This window comes from Mastomys coucha, unplaced genomic scaffold, assembly GCF_008632895.1.
Source record: "Mastomys coucha isolate ucsf_1 unplaced genomic scaffold, UCSF_Mcou_1 pScaffold13, whole genome shotgun sequence".
Taxonomy (NCBI): Eukaryota; Metazoa; Chordata; class Mammalia; order Rodentia; family Muridae; genus Mastomys; species Mastomys coucha.
The window spans coordinates 66435948-66460097 of NW_022196895.1; the positions used below are offsets into that span (position 1 = coordinate 66435948).

The following is a 24150-nucleotide window of genomic DNA, read 5'->3' on the forward strand; positions in this document are numbered from 1 at the left end:
CTTCTTCCACACAGTGCCCTCCCTCCCTTGGAAGGATCTTTCCCCGCTCCGTCCCGCCGCCCAGCACCCGCGTCTCCCTCCTGCTGCGGGAGGATGCGGCGCTCCCCGCAGATGGCTTACCCGGACACTTTTTTTTTTTTTTAAAGCGCGCACTTCCAGACTCTCGGCGGGGAGCCCAAGTCCTTCCCAGACCGGACGATGCGACAAAGCATCCCCCCCGCCCCCGGAGCGCGACACCGCCCTCCTCGGGACCGCTATTTCCTCCGCCACCGCAGGAAGGCCAGACGCCCGCGCTCGCGTTCAAACCGACCCATCATGGCGCCGGGCCGCAGGGCGCATGTGTAGTACCGGGCGCCCGGGGAGGGAGGGGGGCGGGGGAGGGTCTCGAGAGCCCCGCGAAGAGTTCAGAGGTCAAAGGGCGCTGAGGGGCGTTAGGTCGCCGTCCTCGGGAGAGGTGGGCTTGCTTTCTTGTCTTTTCTAGACTCTGTCCGTGACCCATGCTGTCCTCATCTGGGCCGCTGCTCTTCCTGGCGCAATTGGCAGCCTGGGCTTCCCGGGCTGGGGGAGAGAACTGTGCGATAGGAGAGTTGGAGACGCTCTCAGATGCGGGACCCTTCTCTGAGAGTCCCAGCCACGGCCCAGGTCTTTCCCAGTGAGCTTTGCGCGGCTTCAGAGCAACACTCCCATCCCCCCACCCCCCCCACCCCCCATCCAAGATAGGTACCAATTCAGCCAGGGTCACTCTGCTCACTTCTGGATCATCCCCGTAAGGCCCCAGAACCCTGACCCTCCTGGGCTTCCACCCATCTCAAACACGCTGCAGATTTGGGACTTGGGAAGGAAGTCCGACTGACCTGTGATGGGATTTAACAAAGTCTTTGGGAACTTTGATTCCCAGGAGAGAATGGCAGTGAGCCCAACGTGCATTAGCGAACCCAGTCAGGCAGCACAGAAAGCAGGAACACAAAGTACAAACACAAAGATCACTAACTTGTATGATCCTGTCTACCAGGCTGGGACAGGATATGAAGTGGGAAGAATCAAGTTGCAACCAAGTGCTATGTCAAAAAAAGATGCTATCTCACCAATGGTCTGTTTTCCACTGACCCTATGGCTGAAGACACCCTTGATTTTCATCTGAATACATACATTCTAGTTCATCCAATGTTACATCATCAGGTAATAGAACCATAACTTTGCTCAGTCCTGTATCTTTATACTCTCTCCAGCCTTCTGAACTCTACCTTTCTGTTGCTCTTAGCAAAATTGGCAGATGCTATAAAACAACCAGTCAGTAGTTCATTAAACACACATCTATTATGGAAGGCGAGATGATTCTAAAATAATAATACAACCACGCAGAAACTTACAGCTAGTGATAAATGCCAGTAAGTGTAAAATTCCTAGATCAATATTAGGTAAGTCAGTGATAAAGTAAAACCCTGTGTTTTAGGCTAAGAGAGGACCATGTTGGAGACCAGCCAAACAAGGTTTATAGCATGACCTTAAAAACAAAACAAAACAAACAAACAAACAAACAAAAAACCCTAGATTAAAAAAAAAAAAAAAGCTCCATCTAGGTATTGTTTTAACCTATACTTTTAAAGGTTCTTCAACAGTTCTTGGCTTTAGGATGTAGCTCAGTGGTAGAACACTTGCTTAAGATGATAAATTCAGTACTGGAAATTATTCCTCATACTGGAAATAAAAAAGCTTTTTAAACCACCCAGTAATGGTTTGAAGAGGAATGGCCCCGTAGGCTCAGGTGTTTGAATACTTGATCTCCAGCTGGTGGAACTATTTGGGAAGAATTAAGGGGTGTGGTCATGATGGAAGAGGTGTGTCACTGAAGAGTAGGTTTTGAGGCATGAAAACGCTTGTGACATTTCCTGTGTGTGTGTGTGTGTGTCCAACTTGCAAATCAAGATGTAAGCTCTCAGTTGTTGTTGCTACCATGCCTTTCCACTGTCATGACAGACTCTAATCTTCTGAAACCATAAACCCCAAATTAAATGGTTTCTTTGATAAGTAGCCTTGGTCATGGTGAATTATCAGAGCAATAGAACAGTAAGACGTACCTGTTACTTCCACCTTGGAAGTGTGTTTTTTAATTAAGTTATAAAGTGTTAGTGGAGGTAATGTAAAAGAATTGATAAAATATGTTGCCCTAAGTCATGGATCAAAATACTTCAACTTCCACTTTATTTCCTTACAGGTTAACAGGTATGGAGATCTCCAGGATCTGGAGAATAGTATCAATGGGCACTAAAATTCTGGAGTAGATCCGAGAAAGGTAAAGATGCCAGGACTTTTACAGGAAAGAGGAGTTTATAATGTTGTACTGTGGTTTTTTCCAGTATAAAAGGTATCACCTAGTTATTGTGCCCTTTCTTGGAAGCCAAGGAAGAGAATATAAATTGATGACCCATCCTGAAGTGTCAGGAGAGAGCAAAGGATGTCTAAATGTTATGATATTTATGTGTTAAGATATGTTAAAATGCTTAGGGGGCAGCTATTTGAAGAACTTTTTAGTGATGGTTATAACAGTTAATTATAAGGAACTAACCTTATTGACTACCTTGAACAAAACCACTCGCTATTTCAAGCATTTTTGCATATAATAACTCTTGTAAATTTTATGGACCACCCCCCCATGAGTAACCTATAAATGTAGGAAGTTGAAGTTCAGAGTCTAAACACTCACCAACTTGTAGTATCAGAGTCTGGATTTGAATCCAGATGTTACCGCAGTCTTTGTAGCATCTATTCAGTTTCCCATAACTGAAAAGTGGGTGATGGGCTGAAGAACCATGATGCCCAGCCATCCTCTGAACTTAGTCATAACACACACAGGCTTTTTTTTTTTTTTTATGCTATACTTACTACAGTACTCAGTCCCCTTGGAGTACTACTACATATTGCCATGGACTAGATGGTTTATAAAGAGCAATAGTTTATTTTTCACACTTGTGGAGGCTATAAGTCTGACCCGCATGCCTTAATGTTTGGTTTCTGGCCAGGGCACTTTTCTGGAATGTAGACTGCTTTTATGGCTGTGTTCTCAGAGCAGAGAGGACCAATAAACTGCCTGCGGTTTCTTAAATAAAGGTACCAATCTTATCCATGAGGTCTCTGCCCTCATGACTGAATCACGACCTAATCAGTTTCAGTCTATGAATGTGGAGGAAAGAAAACAGTCATTTGCAGTACTTAGCAGCAAGAAAAGATATAGTAAATGTCTTGAAACTGAATTGCTTTGAATATGATCTTGTATGAAAGGTTGACATTTAAGCAAACGATCCAGTGGAGCATAATCTATCATGGATTTTCCCAAAGAAAAGAACAGTAAGGACGAAGACCTTGAGACAGGGTAGTTCGTGATTGTACTTGAGGAAAAACCAGGAGACTGATATGCTTGTGCCTAAATGGACAAGAAGAGAGCTGACAGGAACATACTTGAAGAGGAAACCACATATGGCCTCAGCGTCTCAAGGTTAATACCAGGAGCACATGACAAAAGAGTGTGACACATCACAAGGAAAAAGAACTTGTTAGAAATAATGGCTTTTGGAAAACTCGAACCTGCCATGCTCTGGGACCTTAGTCAACCCATTTAAGGCTTTACTTAACACTTTGACTCCACGGGGTATTAGGCATAGTCTAGTTTTACATCAAGAAGAAAACAGAAATATTACATATCAGGCTTCACACATGACAGGGATCAGACTTCACTCAGGTCCCTGATTTCAAACTCTGGCTTTTTACATGCTTGCATGTTTTCCCATTCGAAGAAAAGAGGTTTGTGAATGCACGTGATCAGAGAATTATTATGCATCGCTAAATGACAGATATTTGTAAAAACAATAGCATTAAAGTGTATAGATTGCATACCTATTGTACCAAACACTTGACAGACTGGGACAGAAGGATGGCTTCAGTTCATGAATTCAAGACCAACTATGCAATCTGGAAATTTTTTTGTTTATAAAATTATATTTTACAATCCTTGTTGAATTTTCACAGGTAGATGGACTATAAGGCAATTGCCCAACAAACTGCTGAACAAGTTTTAGCTTACAATCAAGATCTATCTGGCTGGAAAGTCGTTAAATCTTCAGTAAGAAAAGTATTTTTCAAGAGTTTATTTTTCAATGAAAGTTTACTGTAAAGATGTTTTAAAATAATATGTTCTTTTTATTTTTTAGCCAGAAAAACATAGTTTTACTTTTGTTTTGTTTTTGTTTTGTTTTGTTTTCTGTGTCTGACAGTTAATTTATTTCCAAATTTTATTTCTCCCTTAAGAAAAAGATAACTGTTTCCAGCAAGACCTCTAAACTATTCCTGGGAAACCTGTGAGTACATTTTCTCATTTTCAGTCATTGTTTTAAATCAGTTCCATTACCAAATCTGAAAGTTAACACCACTTCATTAAGTAAAACAAACTATTTAATACTAACCAGGAAATGATGCATGAAATCATGTGCTTTCATAAAGTAGAGTAATTGTGTGTTGTGCAACAATTTCCAGACATTAAGTACGGTCAGAAAGTAAATCCCTCTACAGATTTGCATTTAATGTAGAACACTTCACTTCAGTGCACAAGACCCTGGATCCATCATCACTAACACCAGAAAATTATGTATATGTACACAAAAAGTGCCCTTCTAATTCACTAGGATAGAAAAGTTCTGCAAAAGCAAATGGACATTTCTTGCCCACAGTACCATTTTTATGATAGTTGGAATCCCTCACTTCTCCCTCATACCACTGAAAAGATTTTCCCCATCCATTTTTTTCTCTTACTCATGAATGCAGATTTTTTTCCTATAAATAGCTTTAAGTGTGGTTTTGAGGATTAGACTGTTTCAAACACAGCCAACTAAAGTGTTCTTGTAAAGTGAATATCCTAATATATTTTAAGCTTTTTTGTCTTTTCTTATCCTGTTTTGGTTTTAGGCATTCATTTATAGCCCCTGGCATCACATCTGTTCCCTCAGGTCATTGGATTATGGAGAAAACCATGACCAAATTTGTAGAAACTGCTCCTTAGAAATCCTCGACTGTGCACATCTGGCTGTTGATATGGCTTTTCTGGTTGTTGTTTTTGTTGGTTTTTCATCTTACTGAATTTACCTGTGTTTGTATCCCAACTTTTGTAAGCTTGTTGTTGTTTCTTTTTGGAGATAGGTTTTCCTGCTTTAGCCTCCTGCATGCCATTTAAAAAAAAGAAATGAACACATAAGGATAGAATTTCTCTTATTTTAATATGTACCAAGAAAGAAATTCTTTCTTTTGTTGTCTAAGCAGTAGATGATCCTAACAGAGGCACTTCAAACAATAAATAAACATGTGTATGCAGAGGTGTATTTAAGCCCAGGCATACCAGAGAAATAAAACCTATTAGTCACAAACTAGGATCTAGGAAGAGAGTCTTAGTGAAGAGTTGGTCTGTAGGAATGTCAGCGGGGGTTGTCCCGATTACTTGATACAGAGAGACCCAGGCTGCTGTGGGAAGCACCTTTCCTGTAGCCTGCTTTTGTCATAGAAAGTTTTTCTTTCACATGTAATAATGACAGTTTTATTTGTCATTATTATCTGCAGCACAAGTCACTATCCAGTTGTTAGACCACTCTGAAAACAGACTAGGAAAACAACCCTTGTTAAATAGATTAATTTGTAGTGTCTAGGGACCCTGATGATACTATGTATACTAACATGTTAACATCAGTGGGAAGGGAAAGAAAAAGAAGTAATCACAAGGAGACTGGTGATAGGTAGTAGGTTGATAGCTGGGTTGTTAGATGGCTGCACACAGGAGTGGGAATAATTAAAATAAAGGAAAAAATGGTGTCGAGTGTGGGGCTATGTACCCAGATATCATAACCCATGTCAGCCTCTGCACTTTAGAAGTCACAATAAGAAGAATGAGGACAGAAAAAAAAGGAACCAAAGAGAAAGAGGGAGGGATAGAAAAAGGTTCAAGCAGTAGGTGGCAGTATTGTCCTGCTACAAGGCCTACTGAACCGACATAGCCAAGGACCAAAGTAGTGGGGAATGGGGGCTGGGTGGGGTTCCACGGTGTGATCTGAAACGGCTAGTGCACAACGAATACCCTCGTGCTCACACGGTTAGGAGCCGCTGGTGGCTGTGTGGTCCCAGAGCACTGCTTCTTTCCACAGCTCACCTTGTCTATCGTCTATTTGTGTTTCTTCCTGGGAAGGATGTCCGCTGAGTCAGTTGGCGTGTTTATGGATTGGCAGGGAAGGTTTTGGCGTTTAATTTTGGCAGTTCCTTTTAGAGCCTGGGTATTAACAGTTTGACGTATACCTGGGCAAGATTCTCTCACTCCGCGGGCCGTGTGCACACAGTTGCTTTCCATCGCTGTGGCGGAAGCTTTTCCATTGCATGCAAACTCTTATGGCTATTCGCTCTGCTGCTAGGGCTCCATTCAGAAGTTCGTTTCCTCCGCGTGTGTCCTGCCGTGTTTTCCTTGACCACTTGCAGGGCTTGGTGTCTTACATTAAGTTTTTGATCTAGTTTGAATTGATTTGTAGGCAAGGTGAGAGATACAGACCCGATTTCATTCTTCTGCAGGCTTATATTTTGCTTACATCCAGCACCATTTATTTAAAGAGCTGTCTTGTTTCAAGTATATGTTTTGATTAATTTTATTAATTTAGATGTTATTACTCTTTGGTTAGTTTGGCTAAGAGTTGGTCAATGTTATTCTTTTCAAACAACCAACTTGTACGATTAATTCTCTGCATTGTTTTTTTGGAGCATTGACCCCGGGGCTGCCTGAGTCATTGACATTTGCTAGTGAATCACAGGGGGTAATTCCTAGTCTCCTCTTGCACTTGGTGTTCACATGGTGCCTGGGTTTGATCACTGTCTACTCTGGACTCTAGCCGGGGAGGAGGATTGTGAGCCTCCACTTCAGAGCTTACTTCCCTGAGTGAGCTCACTTCCCTGAGCTCTGCTGGTTCAGCCTGCCATGGATGCCCAGCCAAGCGCAGCACTGCCCAGTGAGCACTGCAGTACTTCCTGGCCTTCCCTCTGCAGTCACAAGGACCCAGCTGGCTCACTGACTTTGTTTTTAGTAAGACTGTATTTTTAGAACAGATTAGAGAAGGGTCTTTGGTCTCAAGCTTGGATCCCTGTGTGACCAAACACGCACAGAGACGGTGGTCGGTGTTTACCAGCTCCTTGCTGTACCCTGCTGTCGCCAGCATCTCTCAGTGGACTATGGGAATGACTCCTGCCCTCTGTTCCTGTTCAGCTACATGGCGGCACTGTTCACCCAGTGCCCAAAGTAAAGTCTTAGCTATGACTCCGCCGTTGCCACTCCCACATCTAAAATAAGAACATTTTATCCTGTCCTCCAGGTCACTCCTGGGCCCTCATCGCTATCACATCGTGCTCTTCCTCCCCGTGCCATATCCACAAGCGGTCTGTTGTCATACATCCTGCACTGAACACTGAACCTGCAGAGCCTTTATAATCTTTTTTTTTTTTTTTTTTTTTTTTGCTTGGCGTCCTTTCCCACATCTCTCCAAAGCTAATGTCAGCTCTGATTATCAGGTTCACAGCTTCAGTGTGGCCTCCTCACAATGACCTTCCTGCCCACCAAGCTAAAAGTCTCCCACGCACACACTCAGTCCCTCTCTAACTATTCTGCTCCTGTAACCTTCACAGGTTACACTATGTGGAATTTATTTTTTAATTCATTATATGTATCTCATTAGACTAGGAAGTGGTATGAACAGGAACTTGATAGGAATGAGACTAGAAATAAATCATCCTTGTGTTTTGTGGTATGCCTACACCAGAACACTGCCTATCACATACACACATGGTAAATATTTATTTAGTGAATATATGAGCTTTAGCTATAAAAATGTAACTGCAATATAAAAAAGTAATCTATATATTTTGCTAGGATTTGTGCTTTTGTTACTAATTTGCTGCCCATAAAGGACCTTCGGTGGTTAGTCTGAGGACTTGGTTTTATGCATCAGAAGGCACATTTGTGCTTGGAACCCCTTTCCTCCCTTCCCTCAACAATGCATTCCTCTATCTGATGCCAGGCATTACATCATACAAAATGTAATCCACTCCCCATATACACTATACAATTACTTACAATTATATACAGTATAAATAGCACTTCCCCTTCCCGTTTCAGGTGAGTACAGGCCTACATAGCTGATGATCTCCAAGGTACCTACATTGTAATACTGAAATGAAAACTTTCAGATGCCAGGACTTTGCATGAAAGGCTATTTGTATTATCTTAATCATTATTTCTTCTGAATTCTAAAACTATCCACTGTGTGAGCTGAATAATTGAAGCACATTATTCCAGAGAAAGCTTCTACCAGAGTCTACCTTTTCTGATTTAACATCTCATGCTTCCTTACCACACTATTTTCTTTCCCTATCAGTTATTCCCATTCTATGTATTTTTATTGATGATCACTATCAGCACATTTAATCCTTTCTTAAACCTCTAATGAAGACAAATGAGATATTAATACATTTTACAACTAACAGTATTCAGAGTTTAAAATTATACAACAAAAGTAATGGATAAAGTTACTGTGACCCAAATGAAAAGCCCTAATTTAGTATAGAATTTATCCTGGTTTAGTATCTCACAACCCATAAGCCCTAAAAGGCTCCCTATCAGAATCATTCACGGGGCTGGAGAGATGGCCACAGTCATTAAGGGCACTTGCTGCTCTTCCAGAGGACCAACACACACTAAGCACTCACACGTAGGCAGCTCGGAAGTGCCTTTCTGTCCCATTTCTAAGAAATCCCATGTCTTCCCATTTGCATGGTGCACATAAAGTCATACAGGCACACACACATAACTAGAAACAATAAAGGACCATTCACATAGTATTCAGAAGACAGTTTGAAAACTATCATTTAAGCTCTGCTGCCTTTCCACCTTATGAGTAATTTATGGAGTACAAGCTAAGTTATTCAGTGGTAAGTTATATAGCACTCTTTCAGAACTTGAGTTTAAACTAGGACATTTCACAGATTTTTTTTTCTATCTCTAATTGACAAGTAAAAGTATATCAATAATGCTAGCAGTTCAATATTATCTCATAGTATTATCATAAATAATTATGAAACAGACTTCCAAATCTCCCCCAAGGAGTTTTGACACATGTTCCTCCTCTTTATCCTCCATATCCCTGTGCTTTGTACTGTGCCCACATTCACCACTCCTTCCAGTGAGGCTTGGATTCTATGTCTTGCTGTCCACCAGGATGAAGTACAACAAGAGTAGAAAATTAGATCCTGTGAAGTAAATAGTTTACGTTTGGTGTCACTTGGCAAGACTGATAAAAGACTGTGTTAGTCACCATCAGTAATTTCAGAAAAGCTGCCTTACGGAACGCATGATTAGGTATTATTGGGTATAGGTTAGAAATAGAAAACGTTAAGTCTCTGTCGTCAGAGTTTACGACCCTGCCATGGAGAGACATCAGATAATTAAAGGACAGTGTGGGGCAGAGTGTGCAAACTTGTGAACAAACATTCTACACTTCAGTCTTAACCGTCTGTGGGATGACCTTGCTGCATTTTGATGCATCACATGGTGATCATTTTGGTTTATTTTTCCCCAGGCTTAAAACTGAGATATAGTCTCAGTCAGTCAGTCTCAACCCTCCCTCCCTCCCTCCCTCTCCCATCCTCCCTTCCTCCCTCCTGCCCCCCACCCCTCGAAATGTTTTTCACAATGAAGGAAGTTAACCTCCCATTAAGGAATCTCAGACTATCTCATAAAGGAAATTGGGACCAACTAAGCTTCTAAAGAAAACTTAATATATATACAAGGAAGTTGTCTGAAGAATTCCTTATCGGACCAAGTCCTGGAAGCCAGTCAGGTGCCAGGGCCCATGCCTGTACTTGTAGCTTGAGCATTTGGGAGGCTGAGGAAGGGCGTGCTTACATTTGAGACCATCCTGAGCTTTATAAAAAGTCGCACAGTCTGGGCTACATAGTTTGACCCTGTTGCGGGAAATATTAAAAAAAAGACTACCCCTCATAATCTCCTGCCCTGCTGGACAACGTTCTAATCAAGTGCCGGTATACTGGCCGGCCACAACACTATACCTGGCGGGGTCCTGCTATTCTTTTCTCATCTCGCTTACATGCAATGCCCCACACCCCACAGTCAGTTATCTAGTGTCTAGTACCCGGTAGAAACATGACTTTTAAGGCTTAATTATCCAACCAGGTTTATATATCAATAAGATCACAATTTACAAGATGCCAATACAATAATTTCAGAGCCAAATGATAAAGATAATGCTTTAACCCAATTATTCTAACCTTGGGGAAACCTTAGCTACCTGTGGCTGTTTAAAACCACGCCGGGTCTGGATCGTCTTCCTGTTCATCTGCTTCCATGTTGCTTCTCCAGCTTCTCCTCTGACCTCTGACCTCCTCACTCCTAAACTCGTAGCTCTGCCTCCCTACTCCTGTCCAATCACAGACCTGTCACTGCCCTAACGTGATTAGACAGAGAAAATGCTGCAACGTGACCCCCGTCTCAATAAATAGAAAGCACAGTGGAGGTAATCATTCTCCACACACGTGATTACTCCTTTCTCTATGTAATAACGACATTTTAGTTCTAATCATATTTTCCGAAGAAATTTGAATTTTTTAGAGACTTAAAAGTTTTAAGCCAAAACATCTATTTTCTTTCTTTGAAAAAAAATCCAGAGTAAAAGTGTGGCCATACTATTCTAATTGCTCATTCAGCTGGCAAATGGCTAAGATTGGATTTGGATCCATTTTTCTCCTGATACCTTAATTTCTTAGTAGATAACAACACACAAAATTTAAAACTTATTGTTTATAAAAATGTAATCACAACCCAGACACACCAGGGCCTAACATATGCTGGGAAAGTTTTCCACCACTGAGCTATATCTCAAAAATATCTTTATACTTTTTGAGATAGAATTTCACTAAATTGCCCAGTCTGGTCTGGAACTTAGCTTCTGACCTAGTCAGAAATTAAATATCATGATTCTCCTGACTGCTCAGTCCCCAAGTAGCTGAGATCACAGGTCTGTGCCACGAGGCCTGACTATAGAGGTAAACTTTGAAATAATGACTGTAATGTTTATTTAAATAAGCTATGATAGTTCCCACTCAATATAGTGTATTGAATAAAATTGTAAAATGTTGTATAAAATTCCCATTATGATACATATATAAAGATTTTGAAATACAAATGAATTTTGTGCTTAGGTCTCATAACCAAGGTCTGTCATTATATATATGCAAATACTCAAAAAGAATCCAAAATAAAAAGCGTTTTTGGTCCCAAGTGTTTTAGATATGGGATATTCAATTGCTTTACTGTTCTTTGCAATTTTTAATTTCAATACCAGTATACTTTCTGCTTAAGCTAAATTTTTAAATTCTCTTTACTTTGACAACCATAGATACCGTATCGAAGGAATAATTCCAGAACCAGCATGTCATCTCTCTGATTTCCTCTTCAAATCTGATAACAGAGTTTCTTGGGATAAATCATTGAAAAAGTTCAATGTGATACACAGGATTGATTCGGTAATTTTCTATTTAAATAGTAAATAGTTGTTTACTGTGTTACTATATTTTGATGTCTTAGCTTATTAAAAACTGTTTAGTAGTCTTTTTTTAATGATAGGGTTGGGGATTAAACCAAGGACCACTCCCATTCTAAGCAAACACTGTATCACTGAATGCCCCCACACACCCTCACAATATACCACTACTTTCATTAAAATTTAGTTTGAGCCATATCTCACCTAGTTGGCCAGGCTGCTATCAACCTTTGTTTTCTGAGTGATAGAATTTTAAGCATGGACCACTACACCTAGCTAAAATGTTATAAAAGCCTTAAAATATCAATAGTCAAGAGTTTAATGCCGATTAGCTTTGTTCTATTTGTAAATAAGTATCATATTCCTAATTTGGTAGTCTCCTGTTGATATGGTCTTATGCCCTGAGGGAATTAAACGTAGCTATCCACGTGTATTATATGGAAACAAATTTAAGCACGCCTTGTTGAAAGGAGTCCAGAATATCTTGGGAGAATGGTATGCACACAAGTGCAGCTACTTACAGAGACCAGAGACCTAGAAGGCCCATGGAGCTGTGGGCTATCTGAGAAGCAAGTGTTCTGGGACCAGAACTTGGGTCCCCTGCAGGAGCAGTATGTGCTATTACTCACTGAACTGTCTCTCCAGCCATGGCTTTGGGGAACTTGTTGGTGCTATTTTGGTTTTTAAGAAGTCCGCATGGTCCCAGTGCTCACTCCACTGCCCATACTGGCCTGGAACTGAAGATTCTCCTGCCTCCTTGATGCTGTGACTTCAAGTATCCTGGCAGAGTTTAGGCAATAGAAAGCATATACATGTTGCTATGGACCATAGGACATCAGAAGAAACAGCAGGTACTGCTAAACATTAAAGACAAGGATTGGAGAGTTAGCATCATGGATAACGGCCATACAATTATAAGGACCTGAGTAAGAATTCCAAGAACCCATGTTACAGAGGGGGGGGGGCAAAGTAACAGCTGTAACCCCTGCACTCCCACAGGGAAGATGAAAAGTGAGAACAGGAGAAGACCCAGAACTCAAGGGCCAGCTAGCCTGTGTATACAGTAACACACAACAAAGAGGTCGATCTTTCCTCAATCAAAGTGGATTTCAAGAGTCAACAGCCAAAGTTGTCCTTTAACCTTCACACGTCCTTGTAAACACCACACACACACACACACACACACACACACACACACAAAGCAAATCAAAACATTTTTGAAAGATTCTGGACAAAGTATGAACTAATGAAAGATTTTATAGCAGCACACATACTAAAATCCACACAGAGGACATTTTTGTGACTTCTATTCAAGCATGACATGCAAGCTCATTAAGTATTCCACATTTTAAAATATGTACAATTTTAACGTAAATAGGCAAGCAAAATAAAAAACAAAATCACATGTCTTATCTAAAGATCACCCAATAGTTCCAGTAATGGTTCCAAATGCAAACAACAGAAACAAAATTTGAAAAAACTGTAAGAGAATTATAGTGCATTCAAAGCATTCAATAAGGATAGAAAGGCCAGAAAGGATTTAAAGACAGAAACAACTCTCCAATGAAGCTCAAGAAAACAAAACAAACATCTGATTAAGACAAAGAAGTCAATTCATGGTATTAAAATTTTTCAAAAAAGATACAGAAACATTAAAGCAAAACCATGAAGATATGAGACTAAAAGTGAAGACTCAAAGTCAAATGACACTCAATTAAAAACCTAGACTGTATCATTCAGAAGGCAGGACAGCAGAGCCTGAGGATAAGGTAGAAAAGTTGAATCACTCAGCTGAAAAATAATATTTAAGTGTAAATGGAAAGTTTGAGGTCTCCTTCAAATTATGGGCACAGTAGAAGAATTCCATGTCAAAGGCCTAGAAAGTACTTTCAGTGAAATCATAGAAGAAAACTTCCCAAGTCTTAAGTAAAGAGATGGCCATCAAATTCAAGAGGCAGACAGAACACTAAGTAGAACCAGAAAAGAAGCGCTCCCTTATGGTAGTGTAATTAAAGCATCAAATACACGGGGGCCGGGGAAGAAGTGTTTTCAACACAGTGAGAAAACTCAACTTACATGCAAAGGTATTTCTATAACAGAATAACAGCTGACATTTCAATGGAAACATTAAAATCCAGAGAAGCAGAATCTGAAAGACCACAGATGCTAAATTAGATTAGAATGCCTAACAAAATTCCCAGTCACAATTGAAAAGGAAAAAAGGATGAAATTGGTGAGAATGGTTATGGAGCTATGAGAGCAATCTAAATGACTCTTGGGTGGTTTGCACTAGGGCAAGCATGAGGAGTCACAGAACTGAAAACACAGTCTAGAGACGGAGACAACAGGCCGGACTATGGATGAAGAAAGAACCAAAAATGAGTTCTACCAAGATTTTGGTGAAGGTTAGACAACTAAACATATTTTAGAAAACTGAATAACTACATATTTTAAATGGGTGAATTTACCATATGTAAACTAAAAAAACAAACTAAGTAGTCCAAACTAACCAACACTGAGTCCTCTGGAAGGCTGAAGACTTGCCCTGGTGGCCAGCCTGAGGTTCATGGTGCGTCTAGGCCAGTCTAAGTTACGTATGACGACTTTTCCTGAAATGAGCTCTAGGACAGTGGGTAGATGTAGTAGCTCAGAGCACAGCTCTTGCCTGTCAGGCATCAGGCCCAGGCACTGCAAAACAAAGAGGAAAAATACTTATGCTAGGGTTCCAGCTAATGTTAACATAAAAAACAGTAGTAGACAGCAATGGAGAAGTATGACTAATTTTCATGATTTGATAACTGAGAATTTATAAACTTCTAGATCACTGGATCTTTGGTCTTCGAGTCTTCAAAATAAGCCAAAAAAAAAAAAAATGCCTTACATGCATGTTTCGCACATTACATAATTAGCCCTCTGTAATTTTACCTGTTTTTATTAAACTTATCTTAAAGTCTAGAGAGAAAAAAGAGATTGTAGGGAATCCCTGAAAGATAAATCCATTTTATCTGTAGGGAGAGCTTATGTTCCTATCCTCAAAATATAAAATAAGAGTAAATTATACCATGGTCTTTTCTACATTTGAGCCGTCAGTTTGAGAAACAATGTGCCTCACTAATCAAAACACAGTTGTTAAGCTTTCTCTATCACCGTTGTGTAGCACCGACCAAAAGGTCCATTGGCACTTCAGAATTGCCTGCTCTTCTTGTAAGTCGGTAAAAAGGAATGCTACATTTGACTCTAACAGACTTATAAGCAGACTGGGCTCCTGTAACTTGCCCAAGACTCCTAGGGCAAATATGTGACAAGAACTACGATTTGTTTCCAGTTCCTGCCCCTTCTAGTCAGTGCTCCATTGTACCTCTGAAGGGCATCATTTCACCTTCCTGTTCATATTCGTAGTATGTCACCTTCAGAGGGGTTATTTGCCTGTTGTGCAGCCCATGGATGAAGGAAGAAGTGTATTCTTAGAGACATATGTATAATACAGTGGGCAAATGAGGTAAACAGTGGTATATCATCATGAATCATGGACTAGGAGAAGAGGGCAGAGTACCCAGAATAACATGAGAATAGATTAGGCAGAGGCTGTGGAAGGAAGGCAGGCTTGTGATGCTATAGCAGTTTTCTCCTCCATCTTGGAGGGAAAATTCTTGAGACACAGGATGTAAAGGGAAGTGATATTTTATGACAAGATCTTTACAAGGAAGTAAAACAACTTCTAGAGGGAAGTGAAACAGTCCATATTTTAGGTAAGCTCTATTAGGAAAGGACTTAAGCAACTCAGAATAGTTCCAGGAAGTCCCTGAAACTCAGCAGATTCACTAGGCTCCTCCTTCCTCCTAAGTATGTGACTAGGAAAGACTGCTGGGAGTCACTCCTACAAGCAGGCAGAGAACTGCCCAACTACTTTGAGGAAACAAGGACCAGCTGAGCTGCCTGGAAGAGGCTCAGATAAACTGAGCCACCTGTTCACTGTCACCTGACACTCTCAAACTCTGAGCTCTCTGCAGGCTGTGCAGTGAGCTCCAGGTTTACAGCTTTTATGAGCTCTTACCCATGCTGGGGTGGCTTTGGCACTACAGCTAGCTGTCTTTGAGTCATTTCTGCTCCGGTAAGTAAGTAGCCTCTTGCCCATATTCCTGGAAGGAACCCTAATAAAACCATTGGTTCATCAAATTGGACTTTTGCTGTATCCTTGCATTGGACTGCCATGGGTTCTCTTTCTGGGATGAGCAGACTGGTATTGATGTCTCCCCAGGAAAAGCCTGTCTTGCAACATAGGCCAACAGAGAGCTGACATCCCTGAAAGGGTTAAGTAGTATCTGGGTCCTTTTAGTGAGTATGGCTGGGGGACTCCTAGAGAGCATGCCTGAAGGCAGAGGGTTGGAAGAGTTTGCAGTTAAGCCATTCTAAATCCAGTTTCATCAAATGGTGTTAATACTGGTCTTTAATTTTAGGCCTTATGCTATAAAGTGCCAAATCAATGTATTTTTCAGATTTATTTTACCTGCCTAATACAGACAAGCTAGGGCTGTATGGAAATCCGAAAACCTGTGTTCTAACTACTTTCTGGCTGTGCATATGATTTCATCTCATGGGCCTTGTCTTCTCCATCTACGAAGAGAGTAAATGGTCTTTTTACTCCTTGCTGAATGTTGTGCACTCATGATTTTGACTCTAATGTTCTTTACCACTGAAAATGCAGGCTGATTTGGTGATACTGGCTTAACACTTTTTTAAAACCTTATTTTTATTTTCTAAATACAGGCTAAACATACATGATAAAGTTCTTTGGGGAACAGTCAATCATTCACATTGAGTAATTCTTGCAATCTTTATGGTTTGCTTTGTTACAGGACACACTTATATGCCACACCATTACACAAAGTTTTGCCATGGGTTCAATTTCCCCTAGAGACTTTATCGACTTAGTACACATCAAGCACTATGAAGGGAATATGGACATTATCTGTAGTAAGTTGAAACATTTTGCCCATGTTTTAGAATTACTATGTATCATTAAAATTTTTGCCTTTAATAATTAGTGTTAATAGTTTAGAAGAAACTATATTTCAATTCATTTTTTGTTTGTTTGTTTGTTTGTTTGTTTATTCGGTGCAACCAAAAAGCTTGTGTCTAAATATACAGGCCAGGTATTTTACCTACCCTATGAGGTGCTGTTTAGAAAAGTTCCTCCTGCACTTTTGCAGTATGAACTGTGAATGAAATAGAAGTAGATGACTGTGAGCTAAAATTTCAGTGAGTACATGTGTAAGTCTATGAAACAAAACTGACTTTTATATATAACTTTATACTTGGCTTGTTTAAAATAGGCATATATATTAATTCTTACACTACTGAGTATAAAATATGAAAATACTGAATGAAGAGTGCTGGGCGGGTCACTCCTTACGTGTGCTTATATCTCTTCTATGGAATGCAAGTTTTGATATAACCCTACCCTGCTCTGCAATAATGTGACTCTGTGAAATGCAAATGCACCAGCATTTGCTAACTTGTGTTACTGACTCAAAACTTTAAACCATAAGAGTTTGGACTCTGAAAGCTTAAGATCATGTTAAAAGTACTTTGGCAGGGTAGTGGTGAAGATCCCAGTTTTCCCCGTGACTTCGATTTCATCTTATAATTTCCATCAGAATGTTTCCTCTCCTGTAAAACTACTCAGGGATAGACAGTGAAGCTGTGGTAGTACTTCGCATGCGATGTAATACCTTACTACAGGATGATGCCAGTATTCTAACTCAAAGCCAGGTCTTTGGTTCTCACTAAAGATGAAGTTTCTCAGTGTATACAGATTTTAACCATTGTTTCCAGAGTTACAGTATATAGAATGCTTTCAGAGCCTACTGTACACATCTTTGCCTTTCCAGAATTGTAGAGCTATAATTTTCCATATTTTGAAAGCAAGCCACTTGAGACTTTTACTAATAGTCAGAAAAGGGGTAAAATAGCAGCTGCAGATTTTGCTCAGTGACAGTTCTGTCATAGTCACATGAGGCTCTAGGCTCTATCCCAGCATAGCAAAATAACTAAATAAATGAGAATATGTCAGGTCGGGCATGATTGAGCATGCCTTTGATCCCAGCACTTAGGAAGCAGAGGCAGGTGGATCTCTATGAACTTGAGGCCAGCATTGTCTACATTAATGAGTTCCAAGCCAACCCAAAAATTAATAAAGCTTAAACTTGCAACTAGAAATAACCATTCATTTTTTGAAGCAACAAAGCTAACTTTTCAGTAAAGTATTTCCAGTGAATAGATTTTCAGTGAATAGCCAGGTTTCTTAGTGTTTTTAAAGCGCCCTCTGCACCTTTCTTTGAGCTAGATACTTCGTGTGTGGTCTCACTGAGGATAAAGCTGACATTCCAGGAATTAAGCTGTGAAAACACTGATTGACAGATCTAATAAGCTACTGGATTTTAAAGTTCTGTCTTTCTGGTTTTCAAAGTCATGCCTCACTAAAGAGTCATACTTTTTGGTAAACTGTTAATATTTTTAAAAGGAAATAGAATTATAATCACATTTTAAGAGGAAAGGAAAGCAACCTCATTAGCACCCCAGGCAATGCCATCATGCCAGTATACAAGCCTCTATTTGGAAAGAGGTTCAAATGGAATACTTGTCCAACCACATCACCCTCGCACCTGGGCTGCACTATGCCTTTCGCCTAGACTTTGTTATCATCTTTTAGGACAATCTATATCTTCTGGTCTGACATATTCTCTCAAACTATTTTTAGAAAATATATAATTATCATCACCATGATCACACTCACCTCCTCTTTCACTGCAGCACATATCTCTTGTAGCACAGTTAGTTACGGAGACAAATTCTCCTAAGTTTTAATTACCCTTTAAAATTAGCACGTTGAATTAAGAGAAGAGGGCATTTAATGTGTCTCAGTAGTCAGCTATTTTGTGGAGAATAAAAGTATTAACTACAGCCAGTGAACCCCTGACTCAATAATACAATCTCTCTATACTTGGCTCTTTTGTTTCAAACCTCAGAAAGTAATGAAATGATACTTTTAAAGACTTTTCCCTGTATAAGAATATACAAGCATCTTTAGGAATACAAGTACAGATTTATGTACACTGTGAAACCAGTATTAACATTGAAACCAAATGCTATCATATATCTTAAAATTATGCTTCTAGAAATAATATTTTTTTGTCTTTGTGATTGGGTCTCACCTCAACTTTTTAAATCACAGTTAAAAGTGTGGAATTCCCAGGGTTTGCGCCAACTTCACATTATATCCGTGGCTTTAATCATCCCTCTGGCTATATATGTTCACCTCTGAAGGAGTAAGTATTATTGCTGTTGATTTTAACAAGATTTTTAACTTCAACATACGATTTACTTCACTCACCAGTAGAAATATGTACCAATATATTTTGTTAGAAGAGAAAAACTGTCCCTAAGAACAACTTTAAAAATAACCTTTTTTATATTTTTGCCCTAAATATAAGAATAAAAATATATTCAAAGTTTCTGGGCATAATGAAACACACAAATGTTTTCCCATAGTGAAACTTCCCATGATGTTTATATTTCCCCACTGTAAAGGAGTTTTTAAACATGCATATATGAGATGCCCTAAGTGTACTTAGGCAAAATGTGTTCGTGCATGTAATAATTAAAGAAGAGGTCATGAGTTTGAGAAACAGTGGGAGTGAGGAGAACAGCTGAGGAGCTAGAGAGGGGAGAAATAGAAATGGTGGAGACACAGTTATAAAACAAAATAAAAAATTATAATTAAAAAGGTAAGATAAAATTCCCTGAAAATATAGCACGAGTTTATAAACCATGAGTATTTTATCCTGAGTGAATCATTCCCATGGGATTACCTGCTTTAAAGAGGTGTCTACAGAATGAGGTATCCAAGAGGAATATTTAGATAAAAACTGGCAAAACCAGAGTTGAGATGCTGCCAACAGGTAGTCAAGAAATAAGATGATAATCTAAATAGACTCAGGAAAAGTACACATTGCATTGAATTGGAGTATATGCATAAGTGCATATATATCACCTCACATATTTGTTCATTTTAATTTATATTAAGTTATTTAAATCAATATTGATACATAAAGTGAACATAAAATTTGGGATGGTAAAATATAAACTTGTAAGAGAAATAAATGTGTTTATAGTTTTAGTCCTGTGTTTCTACTTTCTCTCCTGTGTAACTGCTTTCTTTACTGAAGCGGAGAACTTAAGACATTTTACACATTAGTGGACAGTCATTGCTCCACATGGTTGCTGTCTTTCCAGTTATTTGTCAGTTTTCAATCTGTGGCCAAGATCTTAGGATCCCTACCAGAACAAAGCCAAATGAATGAGGAGAATGAGCTCTTGGCAGGAACTCACAAGGTCTTGTTAGCTTGTGGGAGCAGGTTCTGCCTCCCGGCCTGCCAGGATAATGCTACGGCCCCGTTTTCACAGACTGAAAAAAGATGCTCACAGAAACCATGGTTCCTGCTCTTGTCTTCCCTGCAGTCTTAACGTTCTAGACAGCAGCCATTTATTTGTAACTGAGACACGCAAACACTTGTATAACACAGAGTCCTACTGAAGTCCTCTCCGCAAGCAGCAGAAAGCTTTCTGATGTGAGTGACCCTAGGAAACTGAAGCAGACTTTAGGACTACACATGTAGCCTAAGCTCTGCATAGGGAAGGGCAGAAATGGTGACTCCCACAATCAGCTACTGAACCTTAAAATCATTCAGTGAAACTCTACCTACCCCGAGATTTTCAAGTTGACATAGAATTTTTCATCCACTACAGGTGAACTTTCTAGAATCCAGCATCACAGTGCTCATTTCAGAAGGCATAAAGCCGTGCCCACTACTGGGCTGAGCCTTAGAGTCAGTCCTTTCTTCCTTGAATTTGCATTTAAAATTTTCCTTTCACATGACAGTTAGCAATGGCATAGATTTACAGCTTTGAATTTTTTAAAATAACCTTATAATTGTCTATAAAAGATAATATAACTTAAAAGTTTTGAAATGTGTTTTCTATGACCATAGTATCTAAGGATTAAAACTGCATGTGTGTAGCTGGATGTGGTAGTATAATTTGTAACTTAGAACCTGGGACGTGAAGGCAGGAGGATTGCTATGATGAGTTCAAACACAGCCTAAGTTGCATAGTGAGTTCCAGGACAGTCTGAGATGCATTCTAAAACTCAGTCTCAGAGAAGAGGGCAATTAATAAAAGTAGTTATATAAATATAATACTGGCTTGGCTTGTCCAGTTTCAATAGAACGGTTTTCATTTTCTTAGTGTGTTTTGTTTTGTTATGTGTTGTCCCCTAGAAGCCTGTACTTTCCTAATGAGAAACATAAAAGGGAATAGATCCAAATGAGAGAGGAGATGGGGGTGGGGGCCGGGAGGACTAGAGGGAGGGGAAAATATAATCGGGATTTATTGTATGAAAAAAAGAATCTATGTTTATAATAAAAGGAAAAAGCATAAGTATATTTCACAAAAAACTGCATATATTCAGGAACATATATAACTTTTATTTCCCTGTTTATTTATTTTAATAGAGACATATTATATTTCTTGTTAAGTAGATAATTTGCACATAGAAAAGTACTGCATAAAGTTTATAAATGCTACATAAACATGACCAGAGCAGGTATCCAGAGAAAAGAGAAGGTCTGTGTTCTGAGGGTTGTGTATCTGCTCAAAGAACCAAATATCAAAAGGAGGAGGTACTTAAACTAAAATTTCAATGTATGTTATGACTATTATATATATAATGTATATTGTATAAGGATGTAAAATTTCAGTCTGTACTCTGACCACTTGATGCTTTATGAGGATTTGACCTCCGTTGTCCTCCTTGAGTTAAACTGTCTTGCCATATGCACTGTAGAAAGCACCAAAGAGAAGTGATTTAAGAATCTTGCCCTCTGCAAACTTGCTATCTCATAATATCAAATTAAGACTGCTTTATCTTATGTAACTCTTCATTCACTTACAGAAACCCAGCATATTCCAAGCTAGTGATGTTTGTCCAAACAGAAATGAAAGGAAAATTGCCTACATCGGTAATTGAAAAGTCTATGCCTCCCAACTTAGTAAGCTTCTTTCTCAATGTGAAAGATGCCATAAAGACATGCAAAGCTCCACCAATACGTGCACATCATGGTACGCACTCATCTGTACACAAAAGGAAAGACAGCCATTCTGCCATTAAACCATAGAGATTTCAGACGGCACAAACTACTAGTAAGTGTAGTTTATTACTGCAGATTACTCCCAAGTCAGTATGAATAAATCTGTTAAACATCTCTACGCATTAACCTTGTGGTGTGAGAGTCCCTGGGAAGAAGATGGAAAGACGGGTGGGAAAACATCTGCAAGACATATCTGACAATGAACTCTTACCTAAAATATACAAGAAGCTTTCAAAGTGTACAATATAAAAACAATCCAGTTAAGAAGTGGCCAAAGCCAATGCACTGAAAGGGAATCTGTCATTAAAAACAAACTCAAGCTGGGTGTGGTGGCGCATGCCTTTAATCCCAGCACTTGCGAGGCAGAGGCAGGCGGATTTCTGAATTCGAGGACAGCCTGGTCTACAGAGTGAGCTCCAGGACAGCCAGGGCTATACAGAAAAACCCTGTCGTGAAAAACAAAAACAAAAACAAAAACAAAAAAAAACTCAAAACAAAAGTTAATGCAACATTAGCCATTAGGTAAATTCAAGTAACATTCAAGTTGAGGAGTCCGCACAGTTATCAGAATGGCTGCAAGTTTTAAAACAGTGAGAGGGTGGAGCGTTGTCACACAGAGAAACTGTCACATTTCAAGTAGAAGGGAAAACCAGACTGCCGTCCCGCAGCCCTCAGCCTTCATCAGCTCAAGGCTGCTCCACTGAAGAAGTGGCCACTGGCAGCTCTCAGCCTCCAACCAGGTGTATCAGGCTGAGTCTTCAGACTAAAAGGAAAGACAAACATCTCAACAGAGATCAATAAACCACTCCTCCATTATTTGGGAAACGAGAGGATAAGAGAATGCTAAATACTACAACGTCAACAAAGTGAGAGGAAATAATACACGCTTTTCAATAATAACTCTAAATATCATTGGTCCCAATTGTGCAGTGAAAAGGCACTAGTGTATTGGGTTAAATGCAGGACCTTGTCTTTATTCTAAGAGACACACCTCAACATAAAACAGAGATGCAACCTCTCGTTATTTTCTATCATTTTGAAAATACCATGGCCAAAGCACCATATAGAAAGGAAGGGTTATTTTGGGCTTCCAGTTCTGAGAGCATCACTACCACAGTGGGGAAGCAGTGAGGCAGGCAGAACATGGTTGTCTGGAGCTGCGGCAGTGAGCTCACATCCTGAACCAACATCAGGCAGGGGCTCTCTAGGAAAGGGACAAGGTTTTAAACCCAAGTCCCAGCCCCAGTGACACTTCTTCCTTCAGGGATACAGTGTCCCCAACAGGGAACTGAATATTCAGAGGCCTGGGATTATGTAGGGGTGACATCTCAAACTATCCCACCAGGAGTGAAAGGATGGGAAAACATCTTCCAAGCGACTTAGAACTAGGAAATAACCACTGCTCTGATGGCTGACCAGAGTGGCTTTAATCAGAGAAGACTGTCACTTCATAATGACGTGGCAAAGAGCCCATGGGAAGAGGCAGGCACAGAGCATAGGCACACCCAATCTTAGAAACCAAATACTCTTAGAGACGAGATTAATCCAGCACAGCACTAGTTTGTGACTACAATACTCCACTCTCATCCAGGCAAGAAAACGGGCTCGGGGTTCCTGAATGAAATGTTGTAATAGACCAAATGAACGGTTCATACAAATACTTGAGAATACTTGCATGTTTTTCTCAACATCTCATGAAACTAACTCTTTCTCTCTCTCTCTCTCTCTCTCTCTCTCTCTCTCTCTCTCTCTCACACACACACACACACACACACACACACACACACAAATATTCAGAAACTCGTGATTAAATAGCACATTGCTGAGGGAGGAATCAGGAACTGGCATTACAGCGTGCTCCTGTTGTCTTTAGTAGATGAGCCCTTGCATTCCACACAAGCCACACAGTCAGAGGTGCTTTTCAGGGTAGACTGTGAGTTCTCTTGTGATTACACACCCAGAAACTTCTTACTATTGCCAAATTAGTACCTCCACACAACTTCAGTCATGTGACCCACATTTCCATGTGGGTGGAACTTGGAGTTTAAGGATGAGTGGGGAGGATCTGGGAGGACTTAAGTGGGGGGTATGAAAAAAATTAACAAAAATAAATAAATGACACTGTAAGCTGGGGAAAGCAGAGCTCTTAAAAGAAACAAGCCAAGGTCCAGCCCGGGTATGCTCTTTGGTTGGAGGTTCAGTCTCTGAGGACCCCAAGAGTGCAGGCTAGTTAACTCTGTTGGTGGTCCTGGAGTTCCTATTCCCTGTGGCAGGCAATCCTTCCTTCTATTCTTCTGTAAGAGTCCCTAAGCTCTATC

The 24150-nt window shown here is 39.9% G+C and overlaps 3 protein-coding genes across 10 annotated transcripts in view; 1 reads left to right on the forward strand and 2 right to left on the reverse strand.

Annotated features, from left to right (window-relative positions):
• Positions 1–664, reverse strand: part of CUNH18orf54 (chromosome unknown C18orf54 homolog) — a 28639-nt gene extending 27975 nt beyond the window's left edge. Inside the window, exon 1 of one of the 3 annotated variants that reach the window (XM_031365988.1) lies at positions 121–664. The gene's annotated coding sequence lies outside the window, so the exon portion shown is untranslated. The remainder of the gene's footprint in view (positions 1–120) is intronic. The other 2 variants (XM_031365986.1, XM_031365989.1) reach the window with 2 other exon arrangements.
• On the forward strand, positions 327–21954 carry Stard6 (StAR related lipid transfer domain containing 6). 5 transcript variants are annotated; one of them, XM_031365990.1, is made up of 9 exons: positions 327–454; positions 1013–1179; positions 2216–2293; positions 4024–4117; positions 4303–4352; positions 11481–11607; positions 16481–16598; positions 18859–18952; positions 21637–21954. In XM_031365990.1, exons 4-9 carry the CDS (start codon positions 4028–4030, stop codon positions 21857–21859), a joined length of 702 nt encoding a protein of 233 aa, XP_031221850.1. In that variant the 5' UTR covers positions 327–454; positions 1013–1179; positions 2216–2293; positions 4024–4027; the 3' UTR covers positions 21860–21954. The 5 variants fall into 5 exon arrangements, with proteins under 5 accessions (XP_031221850.1, XP_031221854.1, XP_031221852.1 ...); XM_031365994.1 differs by having other exon boundaries at positions 2216–2223; XM_031365991.1 differs by lacking the exon at positions 327–454 and adding an exon at positions 495–652.
• The window catches only part of Poli (DNA polymerase iota), a 35777-nt gene continuing 23718 nt past the window's right edge, over positions 12092–24150 (reverse strand). Inside the window, exons 11-12 of one of the 2 annotated variants that reach the window (XR_004117361.1) lie at positions 14135–14312; positions 12092–12404 (exon numbers count right to left, since the gene is read on the reverse strand). The gene's annotated coding sequence lies outside the window, so the exon portion shown is untranslated. Of the gene's footprint in view, positions 12405–14134; positions 14313–21879; positions 22596–24150 lie in introns of those variants that run through there. The other variant, XM_031365983.1, reaches the window with a different exon arrangement.